At 43.8% G+C, this 13,542-nt stretch overlaps 1 protein-coding gene across 1 annotated transcript in view; it reads left to right on the forward strand.

The window, feature by feature from the left end:
• Positions 1–11,061: 11,061 nt before the first annotated feature.
• The window catches only part of MBOAT2 (membrane bound O-acyltransferase domain containing 2), a 123,637-nt gene continuing 121,156 nt past the window's right edge, over positions 11,062–13,542 (forward strand). The window contains exon 1 of the mRNA XM_060234185.1: positions 11,062–11,323. Within this exon, the coding sequence (XP_060090168.1) occupies positions 11,252–11,323 (72 nt within the window). The 5' untranslated portion in view covers positions 11,062–11,251. The remainder of the gene's footprint in view (positions 11,324–13,542) is intronic.

Genomic DNA, 13,542 nt, shown 5'->3' on the forward strand with positions numbered 1-13,542 from the left:
ATTGCAGTTTGTAAAAGAGGAGGTTAAGTACCTGGGACACTGTATATCTGCAAAGGGAAGAGCTCTCTCCCCAGAGTAGGCTTGCCAGTCCCCAGGTCCCAGCAGGGGTTCTTCAGCTTTCTCAGTCTCCTACCCACCTCCAAAGCCACCATGTGATTTTTTCCCCTCTGGAGGCTCCAGTCTCCGATTGGAAAGGCTTCCACTTGGGATGGGGTGTCTGTGTTACTTGGAAGAAGTTGGCTGCAACTCATGAGTAGAGAGGCCAAGCCCTCACCTCAGAGTCGCCAGACAGGGGGGGGAGGGGAGGAATGTCTGCAGAGCACTTCATTATTCCCTATGTGGAGATCGATTCTCATAGGGTATAATGGGGAATTGATCTGGAGGTTTCAGGGACTCTGGGGGAGCTGTTTTTTGAGGCAGAGGCACCAAATTTTCAGTATAGTATCTAGTGCCTCTCCCCAAAGTACCCCCAAGTTTCAAAAGTATTGGACCAGGGGGTCCAATTCTATGAGCCCCAAAAGAAGGTGCCCCTATCCTTCATTATTTCCTATGGAAGGAAGACATTTTAAAAAGTGTGCTGTCCCTTTAAATGTGATGGCCAGAACTCCCTTGGAGTTCAATCATGCTTGTCACACCCTTGTTCCTGGCTCCACCCCCAATGTCTCCTGGCTCCACCCCCAAAGTCCCCAGGTATTTCTTGAATTGGACTTGGCAACCCTACCCCAGAGAGTGTCCAGGAAATATTGCACTGACCAAAACCAGTGACAAAGTGTGATATGAGGAGTCATCAGTTTCTAGGCAATGGTTGGCCAACTTCTCATATTTTGCTAATCCATTACATTTGGCTACCCAGGCAGGTAGACCTGATCCTCTACAATGGACAGATAAGATGGAAGTGGGGTGGAAAGCATTGAAAGAGCTGTTGCTCACTCCACCAGCTTTGGGCTTTCCAAATTATGACAAACTCTTTGTTTTGTACAGAGAAGGAAGGGACAGCTGTGGATGAGCTTAAACAGTTTTTAGGCCCCACGCATTCCTTTGAAGCGTCCAAAGAGCAAGGCATTGTAGCGGCGCCCCGCCACTTTTGGGATGACAACGGACGTGTGGCGCCTTCATGGAAAGGCGCCGCTTGGCTGCTTTCAACCTGAAAGCAGCGGGGCACCACAAAAACACCGTGCTCTCAGAATAGTGTGACATTTTAGCGGCACCCAGCTGGTTTTGGGATGAAAGTGGATGAGCTGTGACTTTCCATGAGGGTGCCATTTAGCCGTTTTCAACCCAAACGTGGCCTGATGCCACTAAAACACTACACTCTTTGGAGAGTGCAGTGTTTTCACGGTGCCCTGCCACTTTTGGGTTGAAAGCGGCTGGGTGCCACTAAAATGGTGCAGTCTTCAGAGGGTTCCAAGGAAGTCTCCAAAGAGTGCAGGTGGGTAGCACCCTAGGCAACCACCTACCCCTGCCTACTCCCATGCGCTGACCCTGACTGCTTGTGAAGAAAATCAAGGATCTAACACTTGGACATGAGCTGACAGTGAAGGTAGGGCATGCTGTGGCAGCACTTCTGCTCAAATGTACAACACAGCCGTTGACAAATGAAAGACTGACAAAATATGAGCAGCTCTTGTTGCTGGACCCAGCTGTGACTTTATAGAGGTGTGCAGAGCTGAATCCAGCAACATTATTGCCAGTTCCAGTATAGATCCAAGGGGAGGATGAACATGACTGTCTGGCTGAATTGGCCTCTATAGCGCCACCTCGCCAGGACCTAACAGATGTGCCCCTGGACTCACCTGAGTTTTGTTTTTTCACAGATGGAGCTGCTTGCAGAGATGGCCAGGGAAATCTACGTGTAGGTTATGCAATTGCTGATTGGGGTCAGGAGGTGGTAAATGCTCTCCCTACTAGCTTCAGTGATCAAGCAGCTGAGCAAATAGCTTTGGCAAGGGCATGCAGGTTGACAGAAGGAGCATGGGTCAACATTTATACAGATTCACATTATGCACTTAGTGTCTGCCATGCTGCAGGCCACAAAATTTGAAACATAGGGGATTCCTAACTGCAGCAGGAACTCCAGTAGGACATGGTCCTTTAACTGAAGAGCTGCTTATGACTATTGAATTGCCCCATGCTATCTCCATCATGCATTGCCCTGGCCATTCAAGGGACCCTAGCTTTGTGTATGAACATGAGCAACAGGTACCATAGAGTTTCCCCCCTCCCAAATGGCTACAGCGTCCAGGAAAACCATAGAGTTTTCCCGGAAATGCCTAGAGCGGCTGCGAGCCTGCTCCAGGACGAAGAGGACTTGGCAATCCTACCCCCCCCCCCCGCCCCGTTACTGTATGTTGCCTTGACTGTTCCTCCTTCTGTTTTTCACACAGGGTATGTACTGTATACAAGCCAGCCTATCGATAGGCACAAGAAAAGGTGACAGCTGTAAAGACACATTTCTAGGTGGGCACATTCCATGCAAAAGCAAACATTCTGACTGGCTCAAACCCATACCTTAGGTCGGAGTTTGAACACATACAACTGCCTTATACTGATTCAGACTATTGTAGTACGAAGGTCAGAATTATCTGTGTTGACTGGCAATGACTGTTCATGGTTTCAGAGGTCTTTCACATCTCCAGCTACTTGATCTTTTTAACTGAAGATGCAGAGTAATGAACTTGGAACCTACCTCATGTATGGCATGTGCTCTACTACTGACTCAGGGCTTCTTCCTATGGGATAGTTCATGTCCTATCAACTTCAGAAACAACCAGCTGCTTATAGGATTGTGTCATCAAGTAATAAGTGGGGTGGGGTGTGTAGGCTATTATCGTCTCTTATCAGCCCTGGTTTGAGTGGTCAGGGACCCACATATCTATAGGGCAGTCTCCTTTGGTACGTCCCCTGAAGAGCTTGATGCTCTGCTGAGAACAACTTACTGGTGATTCCTAGCCCTAAAGAAAGGTGAAACTCTGCCAGATAACATCTGCACCCTGTGGGACCTGATGCAGTTCTGCAAGCCATGCAAGGCAGAGATGGTCCACCAGGCTTTTGGGTGCGGACAGCAATGGGTCCTGACACTCCCTTCCCCTTCCCCCATTTTCTCCCACCTATTGCAAGAAAGTAATGCATATTGTATTATTGCTTTGGTGCCATCTGATGTTATTTTTAGCTATTTTAATTTTTGGATTTTAAATTGTGCAGTTTTCTGTTAACCACCCTGAGCTCTGTGAATGGTATATAAATTATAAATATAAATAAATAGTTTAGGTAAGACATTTATGTAGCATTGTGTTTTTAATTGCGTTTGTGCTATGGATGTGGACTTAAGTGAAGACTTTGGGTGTGCCTGCCAGGCTCATTGGAGCCATACGGACTGAGCTTGGGGACTTGGGAACAAAGGGCTGCAGGATCCAAATCTCTGCAGCCCTAGACCAATCACAAGCCGCCACCGGTTTGAATGACCCAATGTGTTGCATGGGGATCCAGAGATGTATATAAGTTGGGCCAGTAGGCCCCATCCCCAGTCTTGTAATGTAGCCCTATCCAATATCATGTCTATTAAAGAGCTTGTTATCACGCAACTGGTGACTCCTCCATGCATAGAACCCACTATATTATAGTGTGATTGGCTATTACCATTACCTGCCTTAACAATGAAGAAGGTAGATGGGTACAAATTTGTAATAAGATAAATGGTTAACTAGTAAGATAAATTAATTGGACATGTGTTAGAAGTGTGAATAGTGATAGAATTCAACTTCTTCGAGCCAAACTATACTTTTTTGTTGTGACTGGCTGTAATTTGGTATAAAAGATAAGCAGAATTTGAAACGTTGGGAGGAATGTGGCTGAAGACAGGTGATAAGTTTCTTTGGACAGCTGAAGTATAAAATACGGATTGCTGGGTGGGGTGCATGTGCTTGTTCTATTTTTGTCTCTGGTAGATAGGCTTTGCAGAATTCTACATTGTTTCAAAAACCTACAAAACTTGTTTGGCAAAAAGCAGCACTGGAACCACAGCAATGCTTCTCTGCGAATGTATTCAAGGTGGTTAAAACCTATTGCTGTTTCTGGCCTGAGAAGTCATGGAAATGGACACTGAAAGGGCCAAAAGACAAACTACATTTGACACGTGTCAGGACACAGGTGCCTGAGCTGTAGTCAAACATTAGAGTGAGGACTAAACTTTACAGTGTGAAAATGGAGGAGGAAGCCCAAAACTTTCTCTTCTCCCTTACTGTGCAAGGTGACAAAGATCTTTTTAAAGCTTTGTCCCTGCTCTGACATTGACTATGAATCTGGTGGGGCACTTATGTCCCCACACATGTCAAATGTAACATGTATGTTGACCCTCAGCCTTCTTCCTTGTCAGGTCTTCTTTTTGATTTGAAGAAGAGGAGGAGGAGGAGGAGGATATTGGCTTTATACCCCCTGAATCTCAGAGCAGTTTACAATCTCCTTTTCCCCCCTGAATGACTCTAATTCAGGAATTACCTGTGCTGCTGCAAAATTCTTGGCTGTTATTTTTCAACACAATTCTGATTATGTTTGGTTTTATGTCTAAGTGTTTTTCCTCTGATTTATTCTGTGCATTTAAATCTTTCCGTGTATCTTATATCATGCCTGTGGTCTGAAACTGAATCTCCTTTACCTTCCTCCCCCACAACAGATACCCTGTGAGGTAGGTGGGGCTGAGAGAGCTCTCATAGAAGGTCCCCTTTCAAGGACAACTTTGCAAGAGCTATGGCTGACCCAAGGCCATTCTAGCAGCTGCAAGTGGAATGGAATGGGAAATCAAACCCTGTTGTCCCAGATAAGAGTCTACTCACTAATCCACTACACCAACCTGAGAACCGCTGTTGTTCCTCTGGAAGCTCCATAATCTCAGATTTTTCTCAACTCAATCACTGTGGTTCATCATTTCCTGAATAATAGCCATTTAATTATTATACATCAACAGATCCCTCGTGTCCAAGTGGATTGCTGGATATGTACTACGAAAACCTTTAAAATTCCAGCTACATGTACTGAGTTTGACTAGAGCTGCTTTTGGGTGTGTATGTGGAAAGTTTCTGCATCTAATGGCCTTGCTTAGATGGGCAATCCCTCCCACCCCTGAAGAGAGGCAAGAAAAGGCTGTTCAGTTGTTACACAATCCAATGTAAGCACCCCCTCATCTCCTACCAGTGGACAAAAATGGGAGTGACCATTCTTCCTCCTCTCTGGAAAATGGGGGGAAATATGAGTCTTAATAGAAGAGTGATTTTACTTCCAGCACAATGCAATTTCCCCTCTTCTCAGAAGTCTTTTCTTAATTAAGCAATGCCTATTTGCTTATAGTTTTACAAAAGTTGCTTGTATTTTTAATTATGCCCTTGAGGTTGGCAACGCTAGGTTTAGGATTCCTTAAGCTATATATAAAACTGTAACATAATGGCTAACTTGTGGAAAATGTGTTTTAAAAACTCATTTAGATGTGTTTAAATAACCAATGGTACCTTAGCTAATAAGGGCAAGTTCAAAACTTGAATGAATGATCAAACAGAGAAAGGCCAAATGCTGTGCAAGTATTTCATACAGTGAATGAAAAATTAGAGCATCATTCCCAAACTATCCAGTTAATATCTACAAAAGTACTTTGAAGAAAAAACACAATCAGGATCGCTAAAGAGAATTACTATTAGGAAATACCATCCTTACTATGAAATAATAGTAGTTTGATTCAACATTCTAATATTCAAAAGTGGACACTTGCAAGACAAGCTATGGAATATGCACGCTGATAGCCAGACTTGAGTATTATTCTAGCCATATTTGACTATTATTTCAGTACTTGCATGCAGGTATACTATTAAGCATATAAGCTTTAATTTTAGTCACTGAGGACATCTTTGAGGAAATACTTTAGCGAATACTCTGACTCTGAAGTGTTTAACAATTACTGTCTCCTCCTTCCATGTTTATCCAAACAATTAAGTTATTAATAACTGAGGACTTTCTCTTGTATTTCTAAGCTTTTTGTATAATTAATGACTTATGTAAATTCTGTTATCGTAGAACAACATGAGGAATTTAGGTTAATTTCAGCCTATGTTAATTTAGGCACAAAGCAATCAAAGCTCCCCAACCACCCTTGCAGTGCAATCCTAAACAGAGGTACACCCTTCAGTCAAATGAAGTCTGTAAACTTAGAAGGGTGTAACTCCGCCTAGGAGTAAAGTATTGCAGGCTACACACAAATGTCAAGAGCAAAAATTTAATTTTTTGTAATCCCAGCTATATGTATGCATGCTTCCAGATCTTTTTTAAAAATATAAAAAGGTAAAGGTAGTCCCCTGTGAAAGCACCAGTTGTTTTCGACTCTGGGGTGATGTTGCTTTCACAACGTTTTCACGGAGGACTTTTTACGGGGTGGTTTGCCATTGCCTTCCCCAGTCATCTACACTTCCCCCCCAGCAAGCTGCGTACTCATTTTACAGACCTTGGAAGGATGGATATTGTCCTCTTATTGATTTTCACAAGCATCTGTCTACTCAAATCACTCACTACTTGGACAGTATGTGAAATTTTGCCAAGAATGGAAGTCTCTCACGGTGAAGTATGCTCAACAACAATAAACACATATGATGTCAAAAAGAGCAGACAGGTCATAGCTATATGATGATGCTCTCACACACCCTAAAATTCAATAACAGATCCCCCTGTCTCTTCTTTAAATGCTGGCATGACCAAATTCTTTTCTCCTTCCTCACTTGCATGCTGCAAGTCCTGCTATAATACACACACAGTAAGGTGTAGCATTTACTTGTACTCTCAGTTAAGTATTTAAATATTTACAACTCACCTCATCTTTTCAGACTCAAGGCAGTAAACAAAGCAGCTAAAGGTGCAAGGCCACAAAAACATCATATACATCCATCAACAAGTTAAAAACAATGCATAATGCAGCCAATCTAACAAAAAAATTATCTTCCACCAAATGCCCCTTGAAATAAAACCATCTTACGCCTTCTTGAATGTAGCAAGTAATGGTGCCCTCCAAACCTACTATGGTGGGCTGTTAGGTGGACCTAACACATAAAAAGTGTGTGACCTATTAACAAACGAAACAGACAATCAGTATGCAAGATGAAGCTTCACAAACCTGGTAAGTCTTACATGAAGGTGTTTCAAGTAGATTTTAGATATTTTGGCTCTGGGCTCAGAAATGAAAACTCCATGCACAGACACCTCCTGACTAGGGTTGCCAGCTCTGGGTTGGAAAATACCTGGAGACTTTGGGGGGTGGAGACGAGAGGGGGGGGGTTGGTGAGGGGAGGGACTTCAGCATGGTACAATGCCATAGAGTCCATCCTTCAAAGCAGCCATTTTTTCCGGGGGAGCTGATCTCTGCCAGCTGGAGATCAGTTATAAAAGCAAGATCTCCAGGTCCTGCCTGGAGGCTGGCAACCCTATGTGACTCACTTCCAAGCTGCTGTTCACAAGCCAGGGCTGGACCTGATCAGCAGGAACCAGACACAAAGAACCTCTGAGCTTCATAGTTTAAACACTTCACTGAAACACAACAATGCACACATCATTTTTTTAAAAAAATAAACTTCTAACATTTTTAATTGCAGAGATAAGCTTTTTTCTTATAGCTCCAGAACAAAAGGGACTACTAGAGGCCTTAAAAGCAAAAAAGGCTAGAAATTCAGAGGACCTAGTAGGCATTAGCAGAAGATTGTTATAATGTCTTAGCATTATAGGAATTACTATTTTTAAAGCCTGTTTAAAAAAAAAAAACTGGTGGTATGGGGGAAAATGGTTGCTGGGAGGGCAGTTCAAGCAAGGTAAATGTGCCAATGTTAATGGGACCTTCAAAAATTTACCCCTTCCCAACACAGAGTGAAAATGTATTGTGGCTTTCCAAAAAGATTGTATCAAACCAAGTTTGAGAAAGAGCACAAGAGAAAACTCAGAACATGGACAGTGTGTGGATGCACCCGTTAAACAAACCATGCTCTAGTTTGGATGCTAAACCAGCTTGTGTGGCAAATCCAAATATTACATTATCAGCTATCATTAATGTTACTTCAAGGGCAAAGAAATGCATAAGATTATACTCCAGCTACTAATGCCATTCATGATCAGTGATAAGGGACAAACAAACAATACCCTGTTGGTGGTGAGACATGTGGAGGTATGAAACTGTACTTCAGATGTGTGCTGTTGATGAGCAGTGGATCATCAAAACTATCTCAGTCTCCTAAATGTTCAAAGTTCCAGTGAGCAGCATACCAGTCGGAGTACATATAATGCATACTTGTGAGAAACATGACAATATAATGTCTTCTATATTCATGGACTCCCTATGTAAGCAATACTTTTTTGTCTAAATTTATTGGGGTACAAAATTATCTGATAAGTGTCAGTCAAAGTTTAATACGGTCAAAGACCAATCAATTAAATACAAAATAACTTGATAAAATACAATCAGGCAGTACTATAATGAGAATATAACATACACAGTATAAAATATGATTTCCTCCCCAAAACACTGATTAAATTGAGACACTGATTAAACATTGATTAAAACACTGGTTAAATTCCAGGAACAAGGCATTCAATTGGGTATTTCCCTTAGGAATTGCTTCTGGAGACTTATAGCTCACGAAGCAAATTTTGCCACACATATATCTGATAAGTGGTCTGTTTAATGGATTTATGTACCACAGACTGATGATGCAGTGAGTGATATAGTAATTCACAATTATTTTCAATATTCTGGTTCTATTAGATTGACTGAAAAGCGTATTTCAATCTGGTTTCTGAACACTATGCTCTGACACTGCACAGAAGAGTGTTTCCAAAATGCAAGAAATATTTCCATTTAAAAATAAATCTCCTAAATGGTAATTTCTCTATGTAGCAGTGAATGTGTCACTTACGAATTTTACATAGCATGTATTTAGGGCAATTTTGTCAGTGCTTTTCTAGGAGATAAAGGGGAAAATGTCAGTGGTGACAAGACTGAATACACTCCATCCTTTTAGTAGGCTGGTGCATCAGGTTTGAAAGATATCCAAGCAGCTGTTAAGAAGGGGAGGACTGATTTGGCATAGGGCTCGTGTGTGTGTTGATGGGTGGGAGAGAGGAAGAGGAGAAGCTTTTCCCCTGCACTATTTTCCTGATAAAAATTGCCCCCAGACCTTATAACCTGATGACTGAAAAATATGAACCCTGCTCCTTAGTGAGATTAACAGCAGCTGGGGGAAGTGCCTTCTGTTAGGAAAATGGCATAGAGTCCATTCTGGCCCCAATCCAAATTGGGGTCTCTCGCAATTCTATTTCAACATTAAAAATATATTCTAAGAATTTATCAAAAGTTTCTCTGCTTCACATGTAGTTTAGATCTCTGAGGAACCGCCTATAAAGTCATGAAGCGACTATGCAGTATGCATCAATCAATGTTGCCCGTTAGACTGTGCTTTAAGAGAAACTGAATGGCTGCTTTTCTAAAGGAGGATTTGGAGAAGCAGGGGAGGAAGTGCTTCCCGTTCAAGCATTATTCCAAATGCACTCCTCTGTTCTAAATCATACCTCCCTAAGCAATCTTTCTCTTTAATAACACCTGTGAGACTTCTTTCATGTATTCGCCTGTAACATTTAATTAAGGCATTCATGCCTGGAAGCCACCATGCATAGAGCTGCCATATACTAGATATATCAATTGTCTGTCAATTGTCTTTCTATTCTGAAGGGTCTCAGACAAAGAAGAGAGGTCTTTCGCATCACCTACTAACTGATCCTTTTAACTGTAGATGCCTGACCTTGAACCGGTGACCTTCTCTATGCAAAGCAGATGATGTGCCACTGAGCCATAACCTCTCCATCTCAGTATCCCAACTATCTCATAGTCTGGCAGATGTTTGTCTAGCCTTTCCAAGAATGCAGAAGTCAGGATGTAACTTCAGTATGTGCAGCTGAACTGTATGCATATTAAGACAAAACTAGATGTCACATTCAGACCTATGCAACATCAACTCAGTCACTCTTAAAAAACAAAACTACAAGGTGATGAGGATCACAGAAGCATCAGACTACCACATATATGAATAAGCACATTGCAGTAGCAGAACCACGAGGAATTTATTTGGAAGGAAGTTGCACAGAATCCGCCAGGGTTTATTCCCAAGTAAACATATATAGGTTTTGAGAAAGGTAAATATGCGGGGGATACACTGTCTGAAAGAACTACTGAATAACTTAAAAGCTTTTCACTCAGCTTCTTCCAAAACGTACCATATTTCACCCTGAAGTACGCATAGGGGTAATTTTTGGTCACTCACGCAGTCAGAAAGATGCTACTGAAAATGCACGCAGGCTTAAAGTTGCAGTACAATCCTATATACAGAACTGTATACCGAAAAGTGGAGTAACTCCGCACAGTCTCGCATCGTTGCCAGCACAGCACTGGTGCAGAAGCATTCACTCGTCTATTAAATATACGAATTAATATCTATTCCCCCCCAACCCTCCCAGAGCTACAAACAGGCGCTTCTCCGCAAGGGACCCTGTTTCTATTGTTCCCACCGCTAGCGAGGGGGTTCCAGACCACCGACTCATGCAAGGCAACGCTCTCCTCTCACTTGACCGCCGTGATTTATTTATTGAAAGCGCTGACGAAGAACCCGCCTTTCTTCTCCTCCTTCCCCCACCTCGCGTTTAGCCCTCTCGCTACCCCCCTCCCGCCGGGAAAACGCTGCTGCCACCATCTTCCTCTCTGCCGCCGCCTCAAACCCACTCAACCTCCTTCTCTCCGCCGCCCCAATCCCACGCCAAGAACAAGGGCAGCCGCCTCAACCTCTTCGTCCCGCCCCCGGCTAGCCCGCGATTGGCCCTCCCTTTTCTCCCCCTCCGCGCCTATCACCGCAACAGCCGAAAGACTTCGACGCCGGTCTTGGTCGCACAGCGGCCTTCTCTGCCCGTCACTCAAGGGCCGGGAGCGTGCGTCGATTGGACGGCGTAGTTGTCGCTCACCGAGCCTCCTTGTTGTCACGACGCCGCTCGGGGCTGGGCTTTTTTTTTTTTCCTCCCCTCCCTTCTCCTCTCCGCGCTGCCTCAGCCGCTGCTGCTAGTGATGTGCTGGGCATAAGGGCGGGCGGGCGGGCGGGAGGTGGCGGCTGGCCCCTTTCCACTTTCCCTCCTCCTCCTCCTCCTCCTCTTCCTCCTGGGCCGGCTCCAGAGTTGGGGAAGCGCCTTCTTCGCCATGGCCACCAGCACCACCGGCTCCACGCTGTTGCAGCCTCTCAGCAACGCTGTGCGGCTACCAATAGACCAGGTGAGGATTCCGGAAGCCCGGCGGTGGCGGCAGCCGCTGCCACCCTTGCAATTTTGGGAGAAAGCGAAAAAATTTCGGAGGGAGGGGGTTGTGCCTGCGCTCCCATCTTATCCCATCCCCCTCTTTCGAGCCAGCAATCCCTCCTTCTTCGTTTCCACCTCATCACGACCCCACCCCACGTTGCATCTGAAAATACAGAATTCTAATCTGCAGATTTGCCTGGGGAACGAATGTGGGTGCAGAACTGTTTCTCGTGTGCGTCCGCGCTGCGGGGCTGTCTTATGCACAGAGGTCTGGAAGAGAGGGTGTGTGTGGATGAAGGGGGAGGCGATGGATTTTCACATCAACCCTTTTGTATGTGCCGTCATGTTCGTAAGGCTGGGTATGTGTGGTTGCATGCCCACGACTCACTCCTCTTAGGAGCCACTGGGGATGCGAAATGCTGTATGGAAATACGTCTGTGCCTTTGAACGTGCGACTAAGGACCTCGACGTGCTACTGTGACTTTAAAAAAAAAAACCGGTTACAGGTGTTACAGTAATAAGCAATATGCATGAAATGTTTCAGAAATCACAGTCAGTGGGTATGCACTGCAGTCTTAAAGTAAGGTGGTTACTGCACGTTTACTCAGAAGGAAGTTTCATTTCCTTCAGTGGTTCCCTGGTCAGTAGCTTTAGGATTGCAGTGTTAGTGGCTTACTTTGTGCTTAACCTTTTAAAGCAGAAAACAGACTGGGAGCTGGAATCCCTGGGCTCTTCTGTTGACTATGGAGAACATTCTGGCTGTATTGAAAGCTCTGAGTAGAACTCCCTTCTATTGATTTTCCTGAGGTGGGTGGGTGAGGATTTCCTCAGTTTCAGTGTAGCCCCAGAGAGGGTAACACCGGTGGCACCCTTCTTTCTCTAACATGTAAGAGGGATTTCAGTGGTATGGGATAGAGCAAAGCTTTAACAGTGCTAATGGATGGAGTATGCTGTAGATGAGTGGCAAGGATTTATTTTCTCTCTCGGTGTGAATGAATACAGTATACTGAGAGAACTTTGCCTAAAAGCTGTGTAGTGTAACACTTTTGCTTCAGAAAAAAGCGTAAACTGTTGTAAAGTCCATGAGTATTGCAAGTAAGGTATGTAGACTGGAAGGTGTCCAGTACCTATGTGGTAACTGAGGAGTACAAAATTATTCGCCTGGTACTATAAAATAAAGGAGCAGTATGGCTTCACTGGATAGGCTGCTTAGTGAATATACTTAGGAAATTTTTAGCCCTCCCCTCCATGCTAGGACACTGATTCTGAAACATTCATCCCATTAAAATGAGGTAAGCAGGACATACAAACATGCATCCCCCCCCCAAAAAAAAACAAAACAGAAATAGAAGGCTTACCTTAATAGACGTTAAGTCATAACTAACACAGGAAACTTTTTTCAGTATCATATTTTCTGAAGAGCAGTAGTAGTTTCAGACACTACACCACACTGGTGTTGAGTGTGAAACTCAGCAGTGCTTAACTTTGTCTGACTTGCAACCTTGCGATCTAAGCCTTATTGCCTCCCCCCCCTTATTGCCTCTCACTAGTATTTAAGCAGCCAAGTGCATGTGGTCACACCTTACTTTGTGAGTTTTGTTTGTTGTGAGTGCACTGGTATTGAACCAACATTTTTCTGAAGCACATACATCACTGTAAAGGACAGAGTCCTGTTTGGCAGTAACATTCCAACCTATGCCCATTGGATGTTTAGGAACATGTTTACTGCAATAAATACTTGTAATCTGTGAGAGACAGGAAGATTCCTAGCAGCAGGGGACAGAATTCTGGGTTTTGGCCTGTCATACCTCTGTGTAAAAAGTCTTACTTTTGTTCGTTTTTTTTTAACTGAGGTGTGGGTGTTCTCATTCAGTTGTCAGGATAGCTTTTAAAAATTCTGTGGTAATCAGTGTGTGTACTTCAAAGTTTTATCACTCATTGGACCACTGAAAAATAACTTTCCTTTTATTGGTTGTTGAGACAGGAGTATGCTCTTCCTGTGCTGAGCATTGTATAGTGTAGACCAGGGTGGCCAAACTTCTTTTAACATGAGCCACATAGAATAAACGTCCAATGTTTGAGAACCACAAAGAAGGAAAGAAGGGAAGCAAATAGATTTTTTGGGGGCGGAGAGATGGGAAGAAAGCAACTTTAACTTTAAATGCATTCTCCAAGCTGGCCAGTGGGACAGTGGGG

This window comes from Heteronotia binoei, chromosome 1 (genome assembly GCF_032191835.1).
Source record: "Heteronotia binoei isolate CCM8104 ecotype False Entrance Well chromosome 1, APGP_CSIRO_Hbin_v1, whole genome shotgun sequence".
NCBI lineage: Eukaryota > Metazoa > Chordata > Lepidosauria > Squamata > Gekkonidae > Heteronotia > Heteronotia binoei.